Below are 21,318 nucleotides of genomic sequence, written 5' to 3'. Positions count from 1 at the left end.
ATTAGGGTAAAACTGCTTTCCCTTATGAACTAGAAATGAGATGGTATATAGGCATTTACTCTCGACTTCTGTAATAAAGGTGAATTTAGGCATCCTTACGTGATTTGATGTTGGCGTCTCTGTAGGTGCCATTGAGAATCGCAAGTTCCATCAGCTGCATCTTTTTAAGGCTGTCTTCACCCTCTGCCTGCAAGGGGGAGCGGAACAGGAAAGCAAGAGTTAGAGCATTGTTTACGTACTGTGAAAAAGGATATCCAAAGACACACGCTGCTCTGTGGGTGAACAGAATGAAACACAGAAACGTTCTGCTACACTGTGGTGGGTCCCTGTTCTTAATGGGAAAATCGATTAAGCTTGTACTATCTAATGTGCGAAACACAACAACTAAAATAAAACATACTTATTAAACCCCAAGACTAGAGTCTAATATTATGACCAAGCCTAGAGTCTAATATTCAAGAAAAATGATTTTGCATTTGATTTCTGTTACAAAATGTTGTAAAAAGCACAGATTATTTTCTTCACTATCACTGTTTAGAAAGTAGGCAATATACTGTACTGGATTTGGAGACAGTAATATTCCAAGGGCACAGCCTGTTCTTACTACAATGTAGTACATGGCTTCTGTTTTTACTTTCTTTCCTTTTTTGTCTGCTGAAACACAAAGATTGCATAAACTGTATTGTATGTTTTACCTTCCATTTTGACAGCTACTGGAATAATTCTGCAAAGCTGTTGGGTGAGAAAAAGCCCACTCACAAGAGCAAATATCCTGCGAATTTCCGTATTAAAAACACACATCCAGGCACTCCACACTGGGTGTTCAAGAAACAGTGAGATAGATGATAAATATTTGGAAAGCACTTCAATTTTTCAACAACATTGTTAGAAAACATTCAAACATGTGACAACACATGAGAAAAATATTCTGACATATTTCACAGCTATTAATTAGCATCTACTTCTGCAGTAGGAGTTTATCCTTCTACTACATGCCATTTCTAGTGATTTCTTCATCATTCTTCATTCCTGACAGATCCCCCCAGGTAAGTTTTCTATGAATCACAGACTCCACATTCAAAGGTTTATTCAAATTATAGAATTTTTGAGTTAACAATTTACAAGTTTCATTTGCTCCATAACATGTTGTTCAGACAGCTCACAAAGTGTAGTACTGTGAACAGGAAACATTATTCACCTGTCCTTGCACTCTGGTAGTGTAAACAAATTCCAATACAGCACATGTGCCTGACAAGTGTGACAACTTTCTGAAGAGAAAGACTTTCTAATGTTTTGTAAGCATGAGCAGCAGGCTTTGCACTTACACATGCATGTGTATGGCGAGGAGACAATTTCATTGTTACAATTTCTCACAAATACCTCTGGCACTCAGGATAATTCTGTAAGCCAGAACAAGTGACTGTATCATCTTCAGAGTTCACCTAATGACACAGCCAGTGGCGTGGAAAATTCTGCATCCAAATAAACAGCTCATTGTCGGAGAAATGTTTTGTTTAGTCATTCTGCATGACACCATTTCAGCTTACTGTCAGACGGGCTTAAGGATCTGTTCAGATACCAACGTTTAACTTTGAAAGGGAAAAAAAAAGTAACGTTGAATAAAAGGGCAAATGGTGGCAGGCTATTGTTTCTTTTAAAAAACACAGACAGGGCCAATGACCTTTGAATAGTGCCACAGCCATTCAGAGTACAGAATTCTCCAGCATTTTGCTTTTTTCCCAACCATTTTTCAGTCTAGTATTCCTTTCACTGGAAAAGGCCAAAACTGGGTACAGCTGGCCAGGTAGAACTAAGCATAAAGAAAAAGTAGCATCTATAAGTAGTTACAGTAATGAAGCAAACAGAGAACTTTTAGGCTAAAAGCTATAATCAAAACCAGTAAAAGCAATACTATCACAGGCTTTTCATATGATTTGTTTGTCTACAAATTCTCAACCTGATGAATACCACTGCAAAGAAAGGAGTTGAACAGATATAATGTAAGAGATGTAATGCAGAGGTGTACTACAATCCACAGCTAGGAAGAAGTCGTGTCATGGTACAAAAATGTACTAAAAGTGGAGCTATTCTTCCAAATCATGGACAGGAAGACAGAGCTACAGACTCTTGCATCTGCTGAAGGGCACTTTTACTAGCTTTGACAGGAACTATTTCTGGAAATAATCACCTGCATGAAATCTACCTATATTAAAATTCATTAACACATTCCTTGATTATGAAACTTTTAATAAACACACATTGCTGCTATTGAAGTAGGAACAATAATATAATTTAATAATTTTCATATAGATTTGGATTGTGTTGTTTTTAGGTTATGCATTTAATAAAATCTGTTAATTTTCAAGTTCTTTCAAGTATTTTGCAGAAACCATCTTCAGCACTATTGATTCAATATACCACTATACAATTGTTTTTTTTTCAGATTAACCAACGATTTCTGTCTTTCCTTTTATTTTAGAAGTGACAAAGTATATAAGAAATACTTCAGCTGAAGGTCTGCTTTTGTATATAGAAATGTTTTGGAGATTGTCATATTTTTCAACAACATTTTTCAACACATCCCTCATATAAAGAAATGCTCTGTAACAAAAATGTTATAAAATACAATCACCATTGAATGCTTTACTCTCTGCTTAACACCAATAACACGACATACAATGATTCTTGAACTGTAGTTGATCATTTGATGGACACAATGTTCATGGAATGCAATAGTAGTATTGCATAACAGTATAGCCATTTATTCAACACTTAAAATCTTTTTAATTTCTTTTTAAAAACACACAAGCACAGAGTGATAAATTAATTTTAATGTTCAGTATATTATTCTCTTGAAATGGATTTTTTAAATAATGTAGACCAAAAGCTACAAAATAGATTAATATTTTGGGAAGAGCACTGCTGTAATTTAATTTAACTGCAAGTAAAAGGTAAAATATCCTTTTAGAGGTTTAGAAAACCTCAGTTTTTGTAGTCTTTGTCCTAATTCTAATACACAAATCTTTTTGGATTTGTAAAATTGTAAGAACACATAGCATCTCTAGCACTGTATTCTCTATGTGTGTTTCATGAAGACACAGTAACACAAGGTTAATACACCAAATGAGCAAATAACAACCTAGAATTCGACAGAGATCAAAGTAGGGATGACGTCAAGGGACTGGGTTGAGGTACCTAGAGCTATTCTCAGTTTCACTATTAACCATGAGCAGTGTAGATAAACCTGTATGACTGAATAACCCTATTATTACCTTCAATCTGACTTAAGCAAAATAAATAAAAAATAAGCAAAATCATTTGCATTCAGTTTTTTGAAGCAAAAATTCTTATTTTATTCAAATTTAATACAGCAAAGAAACACCCATGATTATCACGTGAATAATTTTTTATAAGCTATCATTTGAAGAAAAATTACTGCAATTGTACAAATATGCAGCAGTAGTAACCCTTTGAAACAAGCTAACAACAAAAGGGATGTCTCTAGACTAAATCAATTTTGTCTTCGGATTTGATATTGAGGTTGAAATACCTGTCCTGTGCCAGTGGGTGGTGCTGTTTGTTACACAATGGGCTGAAATACACCACCAGACCGGTGGTTCTCTCATCACCACCTCACCTCTGTCTGCTTGATAGTCTACTGAATAACTTGTCACTATTGCCTACCTCCTTCTCCTTTTCAACTGTTAAACTACAGAGGTATGCTGGGCCTGTGTTAACTATCTGGTACTGTTGCAAATGATGTACCCAAGCTTTCCTAACAGGCATCGGCCTACAGACCGCACAGAGCAGGAGGTTAAGGAAACATATCGTATACCTTCCTGTGACCTGTCCCCTCAATCTGGCTATCCCTTGCCTCGCAGGCTCCCTGCCTCCCTCTCTCCTCTGTCATCTTTCTTGCAAACACAGCTGACAGCTGATCAAGTGAAGCATGCCAATGCATTCTATCTTAGCTGCAGGCACTGCTGCAGGCAGTCTCTGTTCGAGCAGAGGAAGGTTGTGCCAGAGACACAAAAAGGAGCACTCAGCACCTGTATAAGATCAACAGCAAAGCTTGGCCATTTGTACAAAGGGAAGGGCGCTTTAAGCAGACATCAATAAGGTCGATTAAAGTGAAATTTACATTGGCTAGCAAATGCCCAAGTGATAAACCTATTTCATCTCATTATTTTGTATAGTTTTTTCTTTTTTTTCTATGTGCCATTCCCTCCAGTGGAACTAAAGGCTAAAATGTTTTAACAGTTTAATTTTTTACCTTTAATGCTAATATTTGAATATTAACCTTGAAACGAGGGCAAGGCTCATGTAATTATCATTGAAAGAATCTAAAACCCTGCAAATCTGGGGCTTAACGCTTGTCCTGATTTCACTTATTGTGCATAACAATAATTATAACACTTATACTTACAACTTGGCCGCTAAGATAGAAATTGTGCCCTTATAGCTGAAAGCCCTGGTATAGGACATTATATATTATATATAAAAGACTGCACAGTTCCTGAAATACCAAATAAAAAGGTCCCTTCAGACTGATTAGTGAAGGCTACATCACACAAGCACACAGAGGCGGCACCGGTTTAACGCTCTCCTGCAGATGGGCTGTGTTGCAGTCAGCCCCTCTGAGCCAGAGGGAGCCTCTCTGTGTTTGCCTTCACCCTTCCTGTGCTTGGCCTCCTCCTCCACTTATCACTATACAGTCCTGTGTGCGGCCGCCATCTCATTGGCTGGTCCCCTCAAGTGCTCACTCACACTGGTTTGCACGGAATGCTTTTTATCTTAGCCTGCATAAAGAAAACATAACTCCATAGCTACTCAATCTGAGACCGGTGTGAACCTGAAAACAATGCAAGCTGACAGTAGAGAAACGTTCGTATATTCAAATTGCACACAATACAGAGTACAATATAGAGTATGTTACAATTTAACATGGTAAAGCGTTTGTTCAGACCTCTGTTTGAAACACACAAGTTCTGCTTCATGTGGTGCATTGTGAAAGAGGGATAAGGCTGTAATGCAGTGTGCACTGTGGCTTGACTGAAATATCATGAGAAAACATGCATCTTATCACACTTGACTTGTAATGATTTAAATATCAGTCACCCTTGCCCAGCTTACATTCCACACCTGCTTTGACCAAATATTGCTTTAAGACAGAAAGCATTCAACTGCCTCTTTCCTTCATCACTTGCACAACTGTATGCTCTTCTGTGGCCTATTACGGTCATGTCTTGGAAAGCAATCTAGAAACCTGCATCTCCCTCAGAGTGCATATCAATTTACTTGGCAAAAATGTCCGATTAAAAGAAATATGTGCTACTTTGAAACAATACAGTTTACTCTGTAAAATGAGTTAATATAAATCAATAACTTAAATCAATCTTAGTAGACTAAGTTTCTGTACAGCACAGGTCTTGGTCCCCTGGGTACCAGATACTAAAGTGACCTAAGAAATAACTCAGGAGTATTTATAAAATATGAAAATAACCAATATTTTACTTAACTATTTGCAACACTAAACTATTTTCTAGGAGCTGAAAACACACAAGATTTCAGTGCATATGAAAAGCCAAAAAAGCATCCAATCTGGTTGTGAGTTTAAAGGAGTATCCACTACTCAAAAATACTTTTTACATGTCACCAAAACAATTGGAACTAATGTGAACATGACTGTTCATCATTATACAGGAGAAAGTGCTTCTTGTCTTTTTTACTAGACCTTTTAGTTGCCAACTGCAGCTGAAAATTGTTACTGTACAATTACAGTGTTTTTACTATGTCTTATAAATATTATATTAAATTATTGTATTAACTTATTTTTGCTGTTTATATCACATTGTACTATTAATGTTTACAGTTCTTTTTTGTGTCAGACATCGGCTAAATAATTATTGCAATACCCAACATGCTTTCAATTTGCTTACTCCACTGAATAGATTCAGAAATAAAGCACAGTATAGTTGTCATTTTATTAAACATTTAGAAGATAATACTTTTTAAAAATAGACTACTAGTTATTTTGAGCCTTTTCTGGGTGTGTGTTAGACTGTTTTTCCTGCCTGACCTGCAGCTGACTTTAGTTGAAGGAAGTACACAGCAGTACGTAATTCAAAGTCAAGGAATAGTAGGAAGCACAATATGATTCAACTGATTTTCTAGGAAAGTTTCCTAGTTCCTTTCTGGCACATATAACTTTCATCTTAATTGCCTCCAAAAACAGCTTGAGCTTTTCCCAGTGCAGGGGAAATACTGAATTAACAACAGATACTAATAAGAGACCGTTTCACCGAACATAAACCTAATGTGCAACACAACTCATAAGGAAATGCTATAAGAGGATAAACAAACCTGTGTTTTCTCAGGTGATCTACCTTTGCAAATACATCCTTGAGGTAATTTAAAAATAAACACTTCATTTTGTTTGAGGTTCAATTATATTAGGATTGAGCCGGATTGAAAGCATAGATCAAAAAAGACAGAGAAGCAGAGAAATCACCTCCCAGTGTATTATTACTAATAATTTGTTTCTTTTGCTGAATTTACAATGGCATGCTTGCAAACATATGCAAAGCTTGTGGTGTTGATCACTTCTTACTGGAAATACTAGTGTTAACTAGAAAAATCCTAAGAGCAAATTTATAACAGAGTACATGCATGGAACTGTAAAGTCCTAGTAATAAGTGTGCAATAAACTTTTTTATTAGGAGAGTTTCAGTTTTACATCCCAAAGTCTATTTTGTTGTTCTTTTATGAGGTGAAACATATTTATTTAAAAGTGTTTTATAACTCATTGCAGTTGATTCAAATGTCAGTTTGACATATGCCTGGCTACAAATGTTTTCACCTATTTTAATAAACACACAGCATAAAAAGGACAGGAATTAAAAATAAAACACTGTACAAATAATTAGAATTATAATTAGGATCAATCTTGTTGCATTAAGATAACCACTGTTCAAAGTACTGTAGTACTAAACAGAAAACATAAATTAAAAAAAAAGCTCTGAAGAATGACTGCGTCAATATACAGTATAATATTTTTATTCCAACTTTCGATGCTCTTCATTTGGAAGATTCCTAAACCCTAATGAAAATAACCTATAGGTGTCTATAGAACTATCGTTGTTTCAATAAAGATTTGAAATATGTCTACAGAATCCTTTAGATCATTTTTGTAATATAATTCTCATACTATTCACCCAGTTAAAGATAGGACACTTTAAAGGAGTTAATGACAGCAAGTTTTGTCTCAGAATTTCTTGGAGAAACAGGTTAGTAGGGTCCTGAATGTCAACATGTCATATGGTCATATGTAAGCCTTCCCACCATCTATTTATATGTCATGAAAAGACCAATCATAAAAGCAAAGTCTTGCTGTATTATAAAGTTGGCAAGAGATTCTTTGAAGTACAAGCTGTACTCTGCAGTTCACATGAAATTTACGGGTGTTATAAAAGAACGATATCAAACAGTTTTTGGTTTTACAGTAGATTTAAAGTGTGTTTTGTTTTCTAGGCTTCTTATGAATCAATCATCTGTGTTATTGAGAGACAGCCATGATAGTAGAAGTACTGCAGCCACTGTGTGCTGCTCATACTTGTAGGTGTATCAAGGATACACGTGACTCAAAGTTCATGAACACAATGGGTTACAGACCACGCTTTTGCCAAGGAAAATACAAGTCAGTTAACCAGGGGTTCCCAACCTAAGGCCCAGCTGTACTGCAGCTGTACACTGGGAACCAATATTAACACTTATTTTTGAAAAAAACATTCCAAGCATTTAAGCAATCCAATTGCAGTTTATTTACATTCCTTTCTTCATTTGCATTCCAGTAATTTCAATGCAAAAAGTCCCTAGGACCTGAAATGGAAAAAAAACACATTAAGTTGTAAATACAATTTAAACTAGATTTAATTACGATGAAAGAAAATGGTGTTCAAGAAGGACCCAAAATTTGGTTTTAAAATCAACAAATATTCTTTTAGAATTTTCTTGCTGACATAAACGTGCATTTTTACACAATATGCATCTATATTTGCATGTTAGTATTTCAACCTAAACTAACCTGTTTTCAAACAATATGGGGTAATAAAAGAACAAAGTGCTTTTGGAAAATACAATTTCAATACAATGTACCCATTGTGATGAAAATTGTTTGAAATATATTTTCATACAGTACATTCCTCTGAACATTCCTATTTGACCAATTCATCTTATCTCATTAACATGGGTAATTTGAGGTAATAATATTGTTTACTAACTGGTCTCAACAATCAACCAGATGATTCAATGGTAAGTATTTCCAGGATGAAAGTTTGAGAGTTTTGTTGCTAAATCTCACATAAACAGAAGTGTGCTACTTTGATAGTAGATTTGTTCACCTGCAATACAAAAACTAGAATCAAACACCACCTCAGTAAACTAATGTTTCACATTAAATCGCATTTTACTGATTCATTGGCTGATGGTGTTTTGAGTGATATAATTCCTGATTTCTTTGTAGTATCTTGACAAAGAACCTCTTCTCAAATACTCCTGCGCAAAATAGCTTGAGGTCAAGATTTTAACAGGGACTTGTTATTTTCAGTTCATCTAAGATAGATGTTTTTAAACACTTTTCAATTTGTGTTGTGCTTTCATTTAGTACTGAACTCAGCTCAATGCATTAAAATGAGTTTTGAGCAGAGGGTTTTTATACATTGAAATGTAGAAAACAGAAAAGGAATGAAAGGATTCAACACCTCATACCTCAAGAAAGCTCAACTTAAAGAAACTAGGTTTATTTGTCAATATAAAATTTTTGATACCAGTGAAATTGGAAGACTTTCTACAACCATTTTTAGACAATGTTTCACTGCATGTAATGCACACAGAACTCACTTAATCCAGTATAGAAAAATCTAAACTTAAATAAGCTTCACCTTTTTTTTCTGACTCCCTTACCGTGACATTTTTTACTGGTCGGTTGAAGTTGAGTATGTTCATCGTCTTACTCACCAGTGCACCCTCTTGTTTACTAAAAATAAATCAATCCATATGAAACCAAAAATGCTTGTCACAGTTGTTTAGAGTGTAAAGACAGGTTGCATCTTCTGTTGCTAGGTTACCTCACTTGCACAGAAGCACCCCTTCACACTGACATACAGTATGAAAGAAAAGAAAAACTTTTTTATGCACAGAGGAATACAAATGCCAGTGGCTTTGCATACAAACCATTTACTTTTATATGGATATTGTGGGTTTTATCAATTTTAAAGGAGTTTTGGAGAAAACAGAATGGACTGCTGCTGAGGACCACCTGGAACTGTGACACAGCCTATCTTTGGGCCATAAAGAACTTGCAAGCTTATGTCTGCAGAAGTTAAAAATGCAATGATCTGCCTTGATGAGCACGAATCTATTTACTCATCTGGTTTTTGAAAGGGTTTATTTTTCAGGCCTTTGCAGAGAGCTGTTAACAGACACTGCACTTCTGCACACCTTGTGAGACAGACAAGATGAATTAGCATCATTATTTCTTCTGGGCTATACAGCTTCCTTATCTTCTTGAAAGCAAGCCCTCAGCTCAAACGATATGCAAAGATGGCTGTACTGTTTCGCTTGACAAATTTGTGGGTCACAATGTTAAAGATACACTAGGGAAAAGATCTTGCCAACATTTCCTGATCTTCCTATCTTTTCTTACTCAACTTTCAGTCTTATTGAATTAGTACTGTTAGCCAGCTCGGAAAAATGCAGCATTCATTTGTAATCTATTCTTCAGGTTTGTATTTTTTTTTTCAGATATGCATTAATAAACACCTTCAGTTATTAATTTTCTCTTTAAAACACTTAACAGATTGCTACTACACTTCATTACAACATTACATAGGCTGGCAGAACAATAACAAAAACACAGGCCCTTTGGCTCATGTTGTGTAAGTCCACTCACATTTAACATGGCAGTATTGCAGTTCCAGAACCTTTAAGTAATACATTTCCAACCGGGTCAGGGGGTTATTCCATTTGTCAATGTTGACAACCTGAACTCAATGAGGATATCACTGTTAAGGGACTAAAGACAACCCATTAGTGAAGCTAGATATTTACAGAATATCTGCACAATATTTGCCCTTCTTTTTTATTCCTGATTGATGTATCCTTATACAGCTTTTACAGGTTTAAGTTTATCGGTTTGTGCTATCTTGCCCTGTGTGAGACTTATTCAATTTATGTCATAGGCTTCCTGCAAACTGGCAAATTATTGTCGATAGATCTGACTTTTTCTGGGGAAACAAAATCTCAGCAGGTGACTTGCTGTATGCCAAAATGTGTTTCAAGTCAAACTCTGTAACGAAAATATGGCAAATCTCTGTCACTATAGAAACAGACATAAGAAATCTCAGTGGTGATTGTTTTTAAATCAATTTCACCATTTTTTTTTAGTTTACTGTGTTGGATTTTGCTCAATAGTACTGGGCATTAACTTACGTAAAAAAATAGAAGATGCTGGCTCACTGTTGGCCTAACAGCAAAATAAAATACTCCTTAATACTGAACTCCCAAATATACTTATAGTATAAATGTCATGACATGTTTTGAAAATGCACAATAACAAACAAAAATGTCAGAAAATTAAAAAAAATTCAAGTATAAGTAATTTAACTGTTTAGATACTCAGTATCTTCCACTGTCTATCTTAGGCTGCTTAATGTGGTTCTGTTTTTAAAAGCAAAATAAGAATGGCTTGAATTCAAGCTTTAAAGGTAGGAAAGACAGTTGTCATTCTAATTAAATTTTCAGTAATAAAATATCAAGTATTACAAAAACACAACATTTGAGGGAAGGCAGAATTTGTATCTGTAAATTCTACAATAGTAAAAAAAATTGCCTAAAAAATGCCTAAAGGTCATGCATTCATATATATTCAAATAAAGTATTTCAGAACTATGAATTATGACCTCCAAGGAGAAAACAGTTGTTGAATCACTACTTTTCAAGGCTTTTTAACATCCCCCCCAACCCCCTCCCTTGATAAAAAGGAAAAAGAAAGAAATGGTGAATTAAGATGGATGGCTTGTCCCAGCTTGTCCTACAGCTGTCTGGGATTTGCATTCACTCGCCATTTAAAAAATACAGGAAACTAAGATGAAGAATTATAGCTGCCTTTTTTCCAGGGGACAAGCATGTCAGTCATATGACCTTCTCTTTGAAGGCCTGAGCAGCTCCAGACAGCATGTTGCCAGGGAGCGGGCTTTCTTTCCTACTTACTGAGCTTTCCTTTTCAGCCTGCACCACACTAGTGGCCTATTATTTTACAGAGCCTGGGATAAAAACGGAGGCGCAGGATTTCCAGACCGAGATTGTAAACAAAGGCTCTATTGATGGTTGAATGGCCTCAAAGTGCTGGATGACTACACAATCATGTGACCAGCAAATTACTTTGTTATTCACATGTACACTACAGCTCTAACCAATACCATCCACGGGGCTCCGAAAACGTACTTGGTTTTCATTGTCATTGGGCACTCAGAGTCATGAGAACCCAAGATACTCCTCGTCGTCCTGTATGTTTCTCAGAATGAAGGCTGAATGCTGTTTCGACCGCTGTATTGATTCCTATCAAAATGGTAGAATTGTGAGCTTTTGAGTAGAAGAAAATATAAGAAGTTACAGTTTATTGCAAATTGTCACTACTGAAAGCACAAGCTATATATACAGTATTATCTCCATTTGGGTCTTGATAAAAGCTCAGAAACAATGCAAATTAAGTTATGGGGGTAATCAAGCAATGACTAACAGAAAACAGAGAGCTGGAGAGTAACTGAAATGCAGTGACGAGTGGTCCTGTTGGCTGGGTACAGTAAGTCAGCAATGCAATATAAAAGGCAAATCATGGGCTCAGTACAAGACAGGGGACACTCAGGGAATATTGACTGGTGATCCTCATGAGTTTCATAGTTAACACTGATTAGGACTGATAAGCACTGTTGTACCATAGTGACCCCTACTGACGTAAACTGCCTAACACACCAACCTAACTGGAAATGCAATCTTCAATGCCAGCTACTGTAGATCATATTTTACATAACAACAGAGTGCAGATGTGCTTTCTCTATCCTGGGATTTCTTTGGTAATTACAGTTGATTTTCAATGCTTTCTGCACCCATGCCCTGGAAACTAATGCACTGTACTGTGTGTTACACTTACCCAAGGAATAAGAGACTTGAAGCACAGAAACAGAGGCACCGTTACCGATCTTATTAACAAGCAATCAAGCACAGCACTTTTTTAGGGGTCCCTTAAAATAACTCTGTGTAAAGTAATTCTTCAGAAACATAAAAGTCACATAAGCAGCACTTTCCATAATAGGCTTTACAGACACGAAATGTGCTGCATTAAGAATGCATCAAAATACCTCAAAAGGTTGACTGAACCACAGGATTGAAAGCCAAGAGCCCAGAACAAACACAAATCCTTTTGGTTAAGATGGGCATTGTCTACTTCATATACACAATATTTTATATCATTATCACGCCGCTTTGTTTAGATACATAAAGTTGAAAGGAAAGAAAATGCATAGTAACAAAAACATGAAAATAAATAAAATGAAAATAACTACGATGATGTTCTATGGCATTGTACGTAATATGCAAAATATGCAAGTTATATTTATTTATTATGTGTAATATTGTACAATGTAGCAGGATCTCATGATGCCTATAGTACTGGCAAATCAAATATGGGTGTTTTTTAAACTATTTTGATACTTAAAGGTATAAACTACCATGACAATAATTAGGTGCTTTTTTGTAGAAAACAATGCTAATTGTTCATGTTCGAGTCTTGGTGTATGATTTAAATCACAGGACTTGTATTTACTGTACTGTATACTGTATGCGTTAATCATTAAAACGATGAGAACAATAATTGCTGTCCACTTTCCCTTCATACACTTACTACTAATGTAGTGCTTCATTAACCATTGGAAGAACGTTTTTAAGACGTACTGTATATAACATGTCATGCATACAGTATGATCTGAAACAATTGTAAAAAACAAAAATCATAAAAATATTAATACCCAAACTCCAATTAACACCTTGAGGTTTTACATTTTGACAATCGTGTCAGAAACGTGACTTTGCTGACCCTGATACACTGCATACAGTACTGTACATCAAGGCAAAGATGGGGCAGCACTCAGATTGTTCACTTATACCTTTAGTTGTACAGTGGTTGCCTGCTTGGCTCATCTATACCATTTAGTAGTTGGTAGCTAATTAACCATATCTAGCTGTTCCTTTTCTTCACCAACACAACCGAAAGTCAGCAATGCTATACATGCAATGGCAAGGTATGTATTCCTACATACCTGTGAAATTATATAAACAAGCATTATAGTATGTTTCTGGTCTCCTTTGGCCTCCAATACATACTCTAAAATGTTTCGCAACGTAATTGCACAAGTGAACGTTTGAGAAATTCGGATCACAGGGGCATATTTCAGGCTTTGGCAGGTATCCAAGCTTAAACTACAGTGAACCTGTTTTTTATTTAAGTGGCTTATATCAACCTGCTTTGAAATATTTAACAATGTGACTTATTACAGCCAAGAATTCAGGTAATATTTAATACGTGTACTGTTACCGCTACTAATAATGCAATAAAATAAACACAAAATAAATATTCCAATAGCCTTACATACAGTACATGAGTGCACCTACTTCTTGCACCTCTGAAGAGCAGGACCGATTGAGTGACGAACGGCCATGGTTATGCACCAGTACAAATGAGAAATTGCATCGGCAGTTGAATTAAGAGGGAACTTTTGAAGAGAATGTGCAATCCTGGAATGGAATTTAAAAAACATCTCGATTCTTGACGCTCTTCAAAATAATTAATTTAGAGACTGACATCAGGGTTTAGAACTCTGCTGTTTTACACACAGTGCCATGGGGTATTTACAGCACCAAACAGTCAGCACCTTGGCTTAATGTCTCGTCTGAAGGATGGCACCTCTTTAAGCGACAACATTAAACTGCTTGTCTTTAGAGTCAGGCTTCACCAAAAATACCACTTATGTCTTGCTACTCTGCCTTTGCATTTAATCCTGAAAAGAATCACAAAGAGCAAATCTATCACCTGTTAACAGAGAAACCCACAATAAATTGCTAACTTGAAAAGTAACAGACCAAGGCTAAGACAGAAGTATCTTGTAATTCTTTTGGCACAATACTAAATCACAGTAAACTTAAGTGTTTGTTTTAACATTAAAATAATCCCCAAAAAGCTTTAATCTTAGAGAACCGCTCTCACATAGTGATGGAGTGAAAAATTTGTACCAGTTTTGTTTTTACATACAGTATGCTGAATGTGTAAAATCAATCATGAGGAAACATAAAAACATCATGACTAATCAGACACAAAATTAAGATTAACTGCTTGGGTATTTTTTCCCATTTTACTTACAAATTAAGGCTTAATTATTTAAATATATCAATTTACTTTACTTATACTAGCATTTCCTGATACAAACAAATCCAGATACTTTTCCATGTGGTAGAAACTGAAGAACACACTGCTGAAAGGTAAATACCTTACAAACAGGACACTAATAGAAGCACATTGACCGCACAGGTATTTCTCACATTACGTTTGTAAGTTGATCATCTCTGGGAGATGACTGAGAGAACTTAAATTAATTTCATTTCATTAGAATTTCTTCACCAGAGAGAAGAAAGATACAGTTACAAGCATTATTATTTCAAAGAGAATCTCTGTGGCTAAAAAACAAACACATAAACTTGAATGCAGTTGTTTTCCTACACCACGCTTTAAGCAGGATTAAAAGTCAGAGCGAGGCACTGCTTTCAGAATCTCAAGACAAACATAAATGATATGCTTGGAAGCAAATGTGCCTCACTGGGAGATCTCAAAAGGAAAACAGCAAAAAACACCAGGCATCACATTCTTTATTCAGGCATAATCCTGGGGCAAAATTCTCCCACTCTGAAAGATTTCTGGCAAAACGAATAGCAGGGTTTTACTTTTTTCACCAGCAATTTCTAACAACAGACAAACATGCTGTGCATGAGATAGTCTGCTGTGTTGTTGTACAGAGGAGGGAACAGATGGAAACTCAGACAAATCATTATGATTTTAATCATATTTTAGTCATTAATGCATCACATTGCTTTGATTGATAGTCAGCTAAAATCACAATAAAATTCTTCCCTGATGTGCTTTACGCTAAAATAAAATACCTTTAGTAGTTAGATAAATTTTGTCAGTTGCTTTGGGAAAATCATTCACAGAGAACAAAAAAAATAAAGCAGTGGATAATTCCTTGCAGAAAACTAACAATGAAGAAAGAGCACAACATTCAGGTGTCAGAGTTTTTTTTACTTTTCATAATGGAATCTACGTCTTTTTGTGCCTTTGCGGCTCACATTCCAATGCAACTCCCCACTCTAAGACTCTGAAACTGAAACGTGCTCAACTCCATTAACAAGAAATCTAAATCTTTTCCTAAACCCTTTTTTCTGAAAGGGTTAATATAATGATACAGATGCATCAACAGAAATAAGAAAATAGATACAAACTGATCCCTCCTGTACAGCACAAAAAGAAATTAAATTAAAACATGGCTCTCCTACCACTGATACTGAGGATCTGTACTAAGGTGTCCCGGAAAACTAACTTCCTGAGAAACCCTGAAGAGATGCTCTGCCAGAAAAAGGCCGTAAACTCACGAAGCAGGACTGTTTGATGCGGAAAGGTGTTACACAATATTAGCCTTGTACAGTGCTGTGCATGGCTCAAAAATAAAAAGGTGTTTTGATTTAGTTACAGTACATTGATTTCTTTTCTACATACATTCAACAATACAGAATGTATTTTATTTACAAGACAATATATATACTGTAATCACCATGATTGAACAAAGCATTGCCTCTCAATTTTTTGGTGGCCCCTAATGTGAATTCAGATGACATTCACAGGCATGGCATGGCTTGTGTGATGGCATAGCTAGTGCATCTGCGCACTGATTTCCTCTTCCATCATTAAGCTAGTTTGTTTCTACTTGAACTGCGCTGTTAGACAACATACTGTGGAGGAGTTTCTGAAAAGACCACATTACAAGCACCTGGAATATCAATCTATCTGTCAAATATTTTTTTTCTTCTTTGCAGTGAATAGATTCTTTAGGAAATACCCAGATTCTTGACTTCCTTCAGTGACAATCTCTCAGGTTCAAAATAATAAACTTTGGGGCCAGGATATTTATGGTGAAATAATTACACAAACCTAAACATTAGGTCAACTGTTTTTCAAGCTTAAGAGGTTCCATATGATATTTCCAAAGTGCAAAAGATGAAACTTGGGGGCTTTAAGTGAGTGTATGTTAACCTAGCCATCATCTGCTATGCACTATCTGCTGTACATGACGCTTATTACTGATTCAATATTAGACATTTAAAGATAAACCCTTTATGGCATGAACATTTACATTGGGCACTCAACAATTCCTTTTCCAGCTGAAAGGGCAGAAATATCTTTTCCTGCAGACATAAAACACAGCACTAAGGAGTGGAATGCCACAGGCTTCAAACCACAGACACCTTTTATTTCCCCTAGCTTGCAAATCAAGAAGTTAAGCTTGTGCAACTACCATAAACTGAAGTACTCCGTGTCATTACACAGTCACTGGATCCCTGAGTGCCACAAATATAATCCACATTTCTGCTGAAATATTAAGCATGTTTACCAACCATGCATAAGGACAAAGATGCACAAAGGTAGACTTCTTGAGGCACTTTATGTTTAAGGCAGGATTGCATGCATCTGAGAAACTGTCACAAGGTCCAGCGCTGTGTTTTTGGTATGAGCAAGCCTGTGAGGTGAGGAGTTTGAATTAGCACACAAATGCATGGTTTTGAAAGGATGCCTCCAAGAAATATGGATGAAAATAAAAAGCCTGGCAATGTAACTATTGAGGTGTACTCACTGGAGGATAATTCCAAAGGAGAAACCCCTTTAACTTATGTGAGGGAAAACATTAAAGGCAGTTTTTAAAGACACTGTGCTTAATTTATTAAAGGGCAATCACAGACAGGCTGATTCTGACTTTAAGAAGTCAGATATGAGAAGATGAAAGAGAATGCTCTCTCATACCAAATTTAAGTTGCTACACATCTGTCACAATCAGCACATGAATAGACAGAAGCTGGGGATTGGTGATCTGTTTCATACAGATTACGTTTCTTCAGCTGGCCTGTGGTAACTAAAGAGTGCTGTTCAATCGCTAGGAGTTACTCTATTTAAACAAAAGTTAAAGTGTACACTGGTAACATTGGTGTGCCAGTATAAGCAATGATTAAGTGTTCTGCCACTAGGGTTAGGTGTGGTACAGCTACAGTATATACTCATTTTCTGGGGACAATGTCATCTTTCACACAGAACATAATTATAGACTCCATAAAAATATTACTGTAATATGGAATATCTCACAAAATTGTATCAATCCTTGTGGGACTAGATGGTACAGTCAGCAAGGAACACTTAATACCTTTTTCCCTGCCTACCCTTTTCTGTGTAACTTCAAGTTCCAGAAAAAGATCCTTAAGGATTCCAGTGGCTCCCAGCTGTATCATTACAAAGACATTAGGAATTTACATGGGACACTCACAGCTGTTAGATTAACTTATGATGAGTTCAAACAGTTATTTCACTAGCAGTAAAATGTTTTAGCCTTGGTAAAAGTAGTCAAAATGGCTAAACACAGAACATTAACATCTGAGATTTAAGATATTTTCATGCACTTAATAAAGTGTGATTTTATTGTAAATATTTTAAGAAAGACAGTAGTTAAACCTTGCCTGAGAAATGATATTGAATCTCAGAAGAAGGGAATCACGTTAATAATTAAGTACCACATCTTTGTTTAAGTTCTACAAAGGATTCATAAAAAAACACTACAGGCAATCTCTGACCTTTACGGCATACATACAGGAGGGATGAAAACTCAGAAGACTGAATACTGACACTGTTGTATTCAAAGCAGCAGCTGAAATAAAGCTCATTTTTAATAGGTTAATAGGAGCTTAACACAATGACCAGTTTTCTGTATTTCCAGCACAGGCTTAGAGGCGTAATAAATTAACTAGAAGCATTTCCATAAAACTAAAATATACACAATACACATACTTTAGAAGTGAGAAAAGTAAAATAAAAAGGCAAAAAGAATTACTTAGATTTTCCACTAGTTCTTTTTCACCAAAAGCAAAGAAATGTAAATCCTGAATGAATGAACAAACTACTACTAGGGAGTGATTATTGAATGCATGGCGGCATGATAATCCACTTGAATATGACTAGCAAATATTGTGCGCAGTGCAGAAATCGCAGGCAGAAGTTGCCTAAGGCAGTGAAATCACAAGAGTCTTTCCTGTCATAGCCTGTTTATTTAGATGTACGGCCATCCTGAGAGACGTCACTGCAGGCCTCTTATGAAGGAATCTAACAGGAAAGTTCAAGATCTATCAGGTGTATTCTTCTGACAGCCACCACCAAATGCTTACACTCTAGCTCCTACTGCATCAGCTGGCTTGTGGTGCAAGACTGAAGGTTAAACAAGCATAAGTGATGCTCATCTCTTCAGGCGTCATGTGAAAGCATCGAGTACATCTTCTCACTTCTCTGTGACGCGCCTGCTGCAAAACAGTCAGCAGGCCAGAGTCCCTCAGCAGAACGGAGAGACAGTAGTTTTCAGCAAATGAAAACGCTGTGGATTTGGATGTCAAAGATCACATGTATATATATACAGTAAATCGGCAAAATAAATCTTACTGGGACAGTAAGCCTCTCCCCTACCACTCACCCCACTTAACTTCACATAATACTCAACAAGTGTTTTAATAAATATTACATGAGAGGAGAAAGCTTAATAAATTCAATAAAGGGTTCATGTTTGTTGAAACTAAACACATGGTAGAGCCATTTTTAAACAGCATTACTTCAAGAATGGATCCAATTTTGCAAGTGGAAATTCAATTTTCTTTTAGAACAATCAGATTTTACTGTTTGCTCGAGGGATTTGAAACAAACTGTCTCACGGTGCTGAAAATGTGCTTACTGTACTGCATTCAGCTGAAACAGTTTAGCCTTAATAAGCTGCTCATCAGACAGAAGCACAGATCACTGCGCCCTCATTAAGATCACAAGGCTCCTTCTAACTTTCGTCTTTGCACATCATTCATTTCCGACAGTGAAACAACCAGTAAAACCAAGTAAACACACTTTCTTTTCTTACTTGGGAAAAAAAAACAAAAACCATGGAAACTCATTTTGTTTGGCAGGCAGGCAGAGCCCAACTTAATCGCTTTATCCTAGAGCAAAACCATTACAACAGTAATTCTGTTCTGACATGCTGAAGAAACTGCTAATTACTACACTTGAAGTCCCCAGACAGATTTCCATTCAGATTAAAATGCTCTATGACTGACAGAAAAAAACTGTTTCTTTCCCATAGATATCAAAGGGAAGGAAGGACCATTCCACAAAGTTGTGTAACTGGACCTTAGTGCAAGAAATCTCATTATAACACTACATAGATTGAAACTTCACTAAGTCATACTTTCCTGGTACACTGCATGGCTATAAGAAACTTTGGCAAATCTTAAATGGGAGAAATTTGTTAGGATTTATTGGCTTTTAACTGAATGACACACAATCAAGACAATAATATTTCTGTTTTACTTTCACTATATGATTAACTGCTATAACCTAATGGGCAGCTCAAAGAAATCTGTGAATTTGCGAGCAGTTCCTACTTCTGCAGTGCAAGAGGCATAAAGACAGATCTGATACAGTAGGTGATTTCTTCTTTCTATAAAAAATAACTTATAACACTTCTCTTAATGCAGACAACTGCTATGATAGTCACTGACTTTTTTTTCTCCATAACATGCGAGACAGACCTGTTTTTCAACTGCAGATAAAAAGACATGGATTTTACAAATGTAAAAGACCATACTTTTACCTCTGTGTCATTGTAATTCTTGCAATTCACAACTTCTTATTGCATTCTCTCATAATGTTTACATTTCTATGAATGGTATAATATACTAATTAAGCTATTGAATTATAATTGTGAAGAGTCACCATAAACAAGCAAACAATGATGGATATATATCAAGGAAGTTATGTGCCAGCTTTACATTGCAGTAGTAAGACATTTAGAATACTGTGGTCAAATAAGATATTTTACAGTTAGAAGTAATTCAATGAAGAGCTACAAGAACAATTGACATTCTAAAAAGAACTACATCTTTTAAAGGAAATTGTATTCAAGTATTTAAAAACCCAAAGGGTACAGATAATGAAGGGGGCTTTCAGCACAGCAGTGAAACTAGAGCACTCAGAACTACAAGAGCAATCATGTCTGACTGAAAACAGGAAGCACTTCTTTACACAAAGAGTTGAAGGTGTCTGGAACAGTGTTCCCAGCAAAGCGCTTGGGTCCAGGCTGGGCTCCTTCAAGAAGTGGCTGGATAAAATGAAAATAATCTTGAGGTCTTCTCTCAGTTGCAAACTTATGTTTATTATGGGAAACCACAGCCATTTAGGTCAATTAATAAAATGTACATCATAACTTATTTGTCCTGTTCATTATAAAATAATTTGCGTTTTCCTCCTCCTCATCAAAATATTAATCAAATAGAAGCGGCAATATTTCTATCTCAAATAAGAAGGCTACTTTTAATAAGCTTTACATTAAACACACCGGATGGACAAAGTTTATTGGTTACATATATCTTTAGACATATGCTATTATGCTATTTATATGCAATTTCTCTGTTTGTAGAGTTCATAAACTCCTATGTGCAATATATTTTATACCATGCATCTTCATCTTCTCATACAATAAAAAGACTTTTAAACAAGGCTGCTCATTAGCAAAGTTACTGAAATTCAACCTAGTTAATAAACACCCAAGAGAATGAGAAAGTTTGAGGGAAATGATACTAGTAGGAAGGATCTTTATCAATCCACACATCACAGTAGCACAAGGTGACCAGAGGAGCAGTATACTAGGAAGCATGGCTGCAGACACTAATACTGTGTTATTACATTAGGATTTGTCCAGATCTGTAATCTGCTTGGTCTAACCAGTTCCTTTCTGTTAGCTCTGAGAGGCCAGTGCAGATATTATGTTTTCAGGTAAAGGTCATGATTTATGAAAGGAGCTGGAACTTCCGATGTCATTACTGATGGCTCTGATTCGCATTCTCCCTCTGTCTGTGCCAGATCACCTA

At 36.0% G+C, this 21,318-nt stretch overlaps 1 protein-coding gene across 6 annotated transcripts in view; it reads right to left on the bottom strand.

The window, feature by feature from the left end:
• Positions 1 to 21,318, bottom strand: part of LOC102697252 (KH domain-containing RNA-binding protein QKI) — a 130,390-nt gene that overhangs the window by 12,649 nt on the left and 96,423 nt on the right. For all 6 annotated transcript variants that reach the window (XR_001480334.2, XM_015362941.2, XM_015362940.2 and 3 more), the window contains exon 5: positions 100 to 187. Coding sequence is in view for 5 of the 6 variants with exons in the window: in XM_015362941.2 (XP_015218427.2) it covers positions 100 to 187 (88 nt within the window). In the remaining variant the exon portion in view is untranslated. The remainder of the gene's footprint in view (positions 1 to 99; positions 188 to 21,318) is intronic.

This window comes from Lepisosteus oculatus, chromosome 17, assembly GCF_040954835.1.
Source record: "Lepisosteus oculatus isolate fLepOcu1 chromosome 17, fLepOcu1.hap2, whole genome shotgun sequence".
NCBI classification, from domain to species: Eukaryota; Metazoa; Chordata; class Actinopteri; order Semionotiformes; family Lepisosteidae; genus Lepisosteus; species Lepisosteus oculatus.
This window is presented reverse-complemented; position numbering and strand designations above follow the sequence as displayed.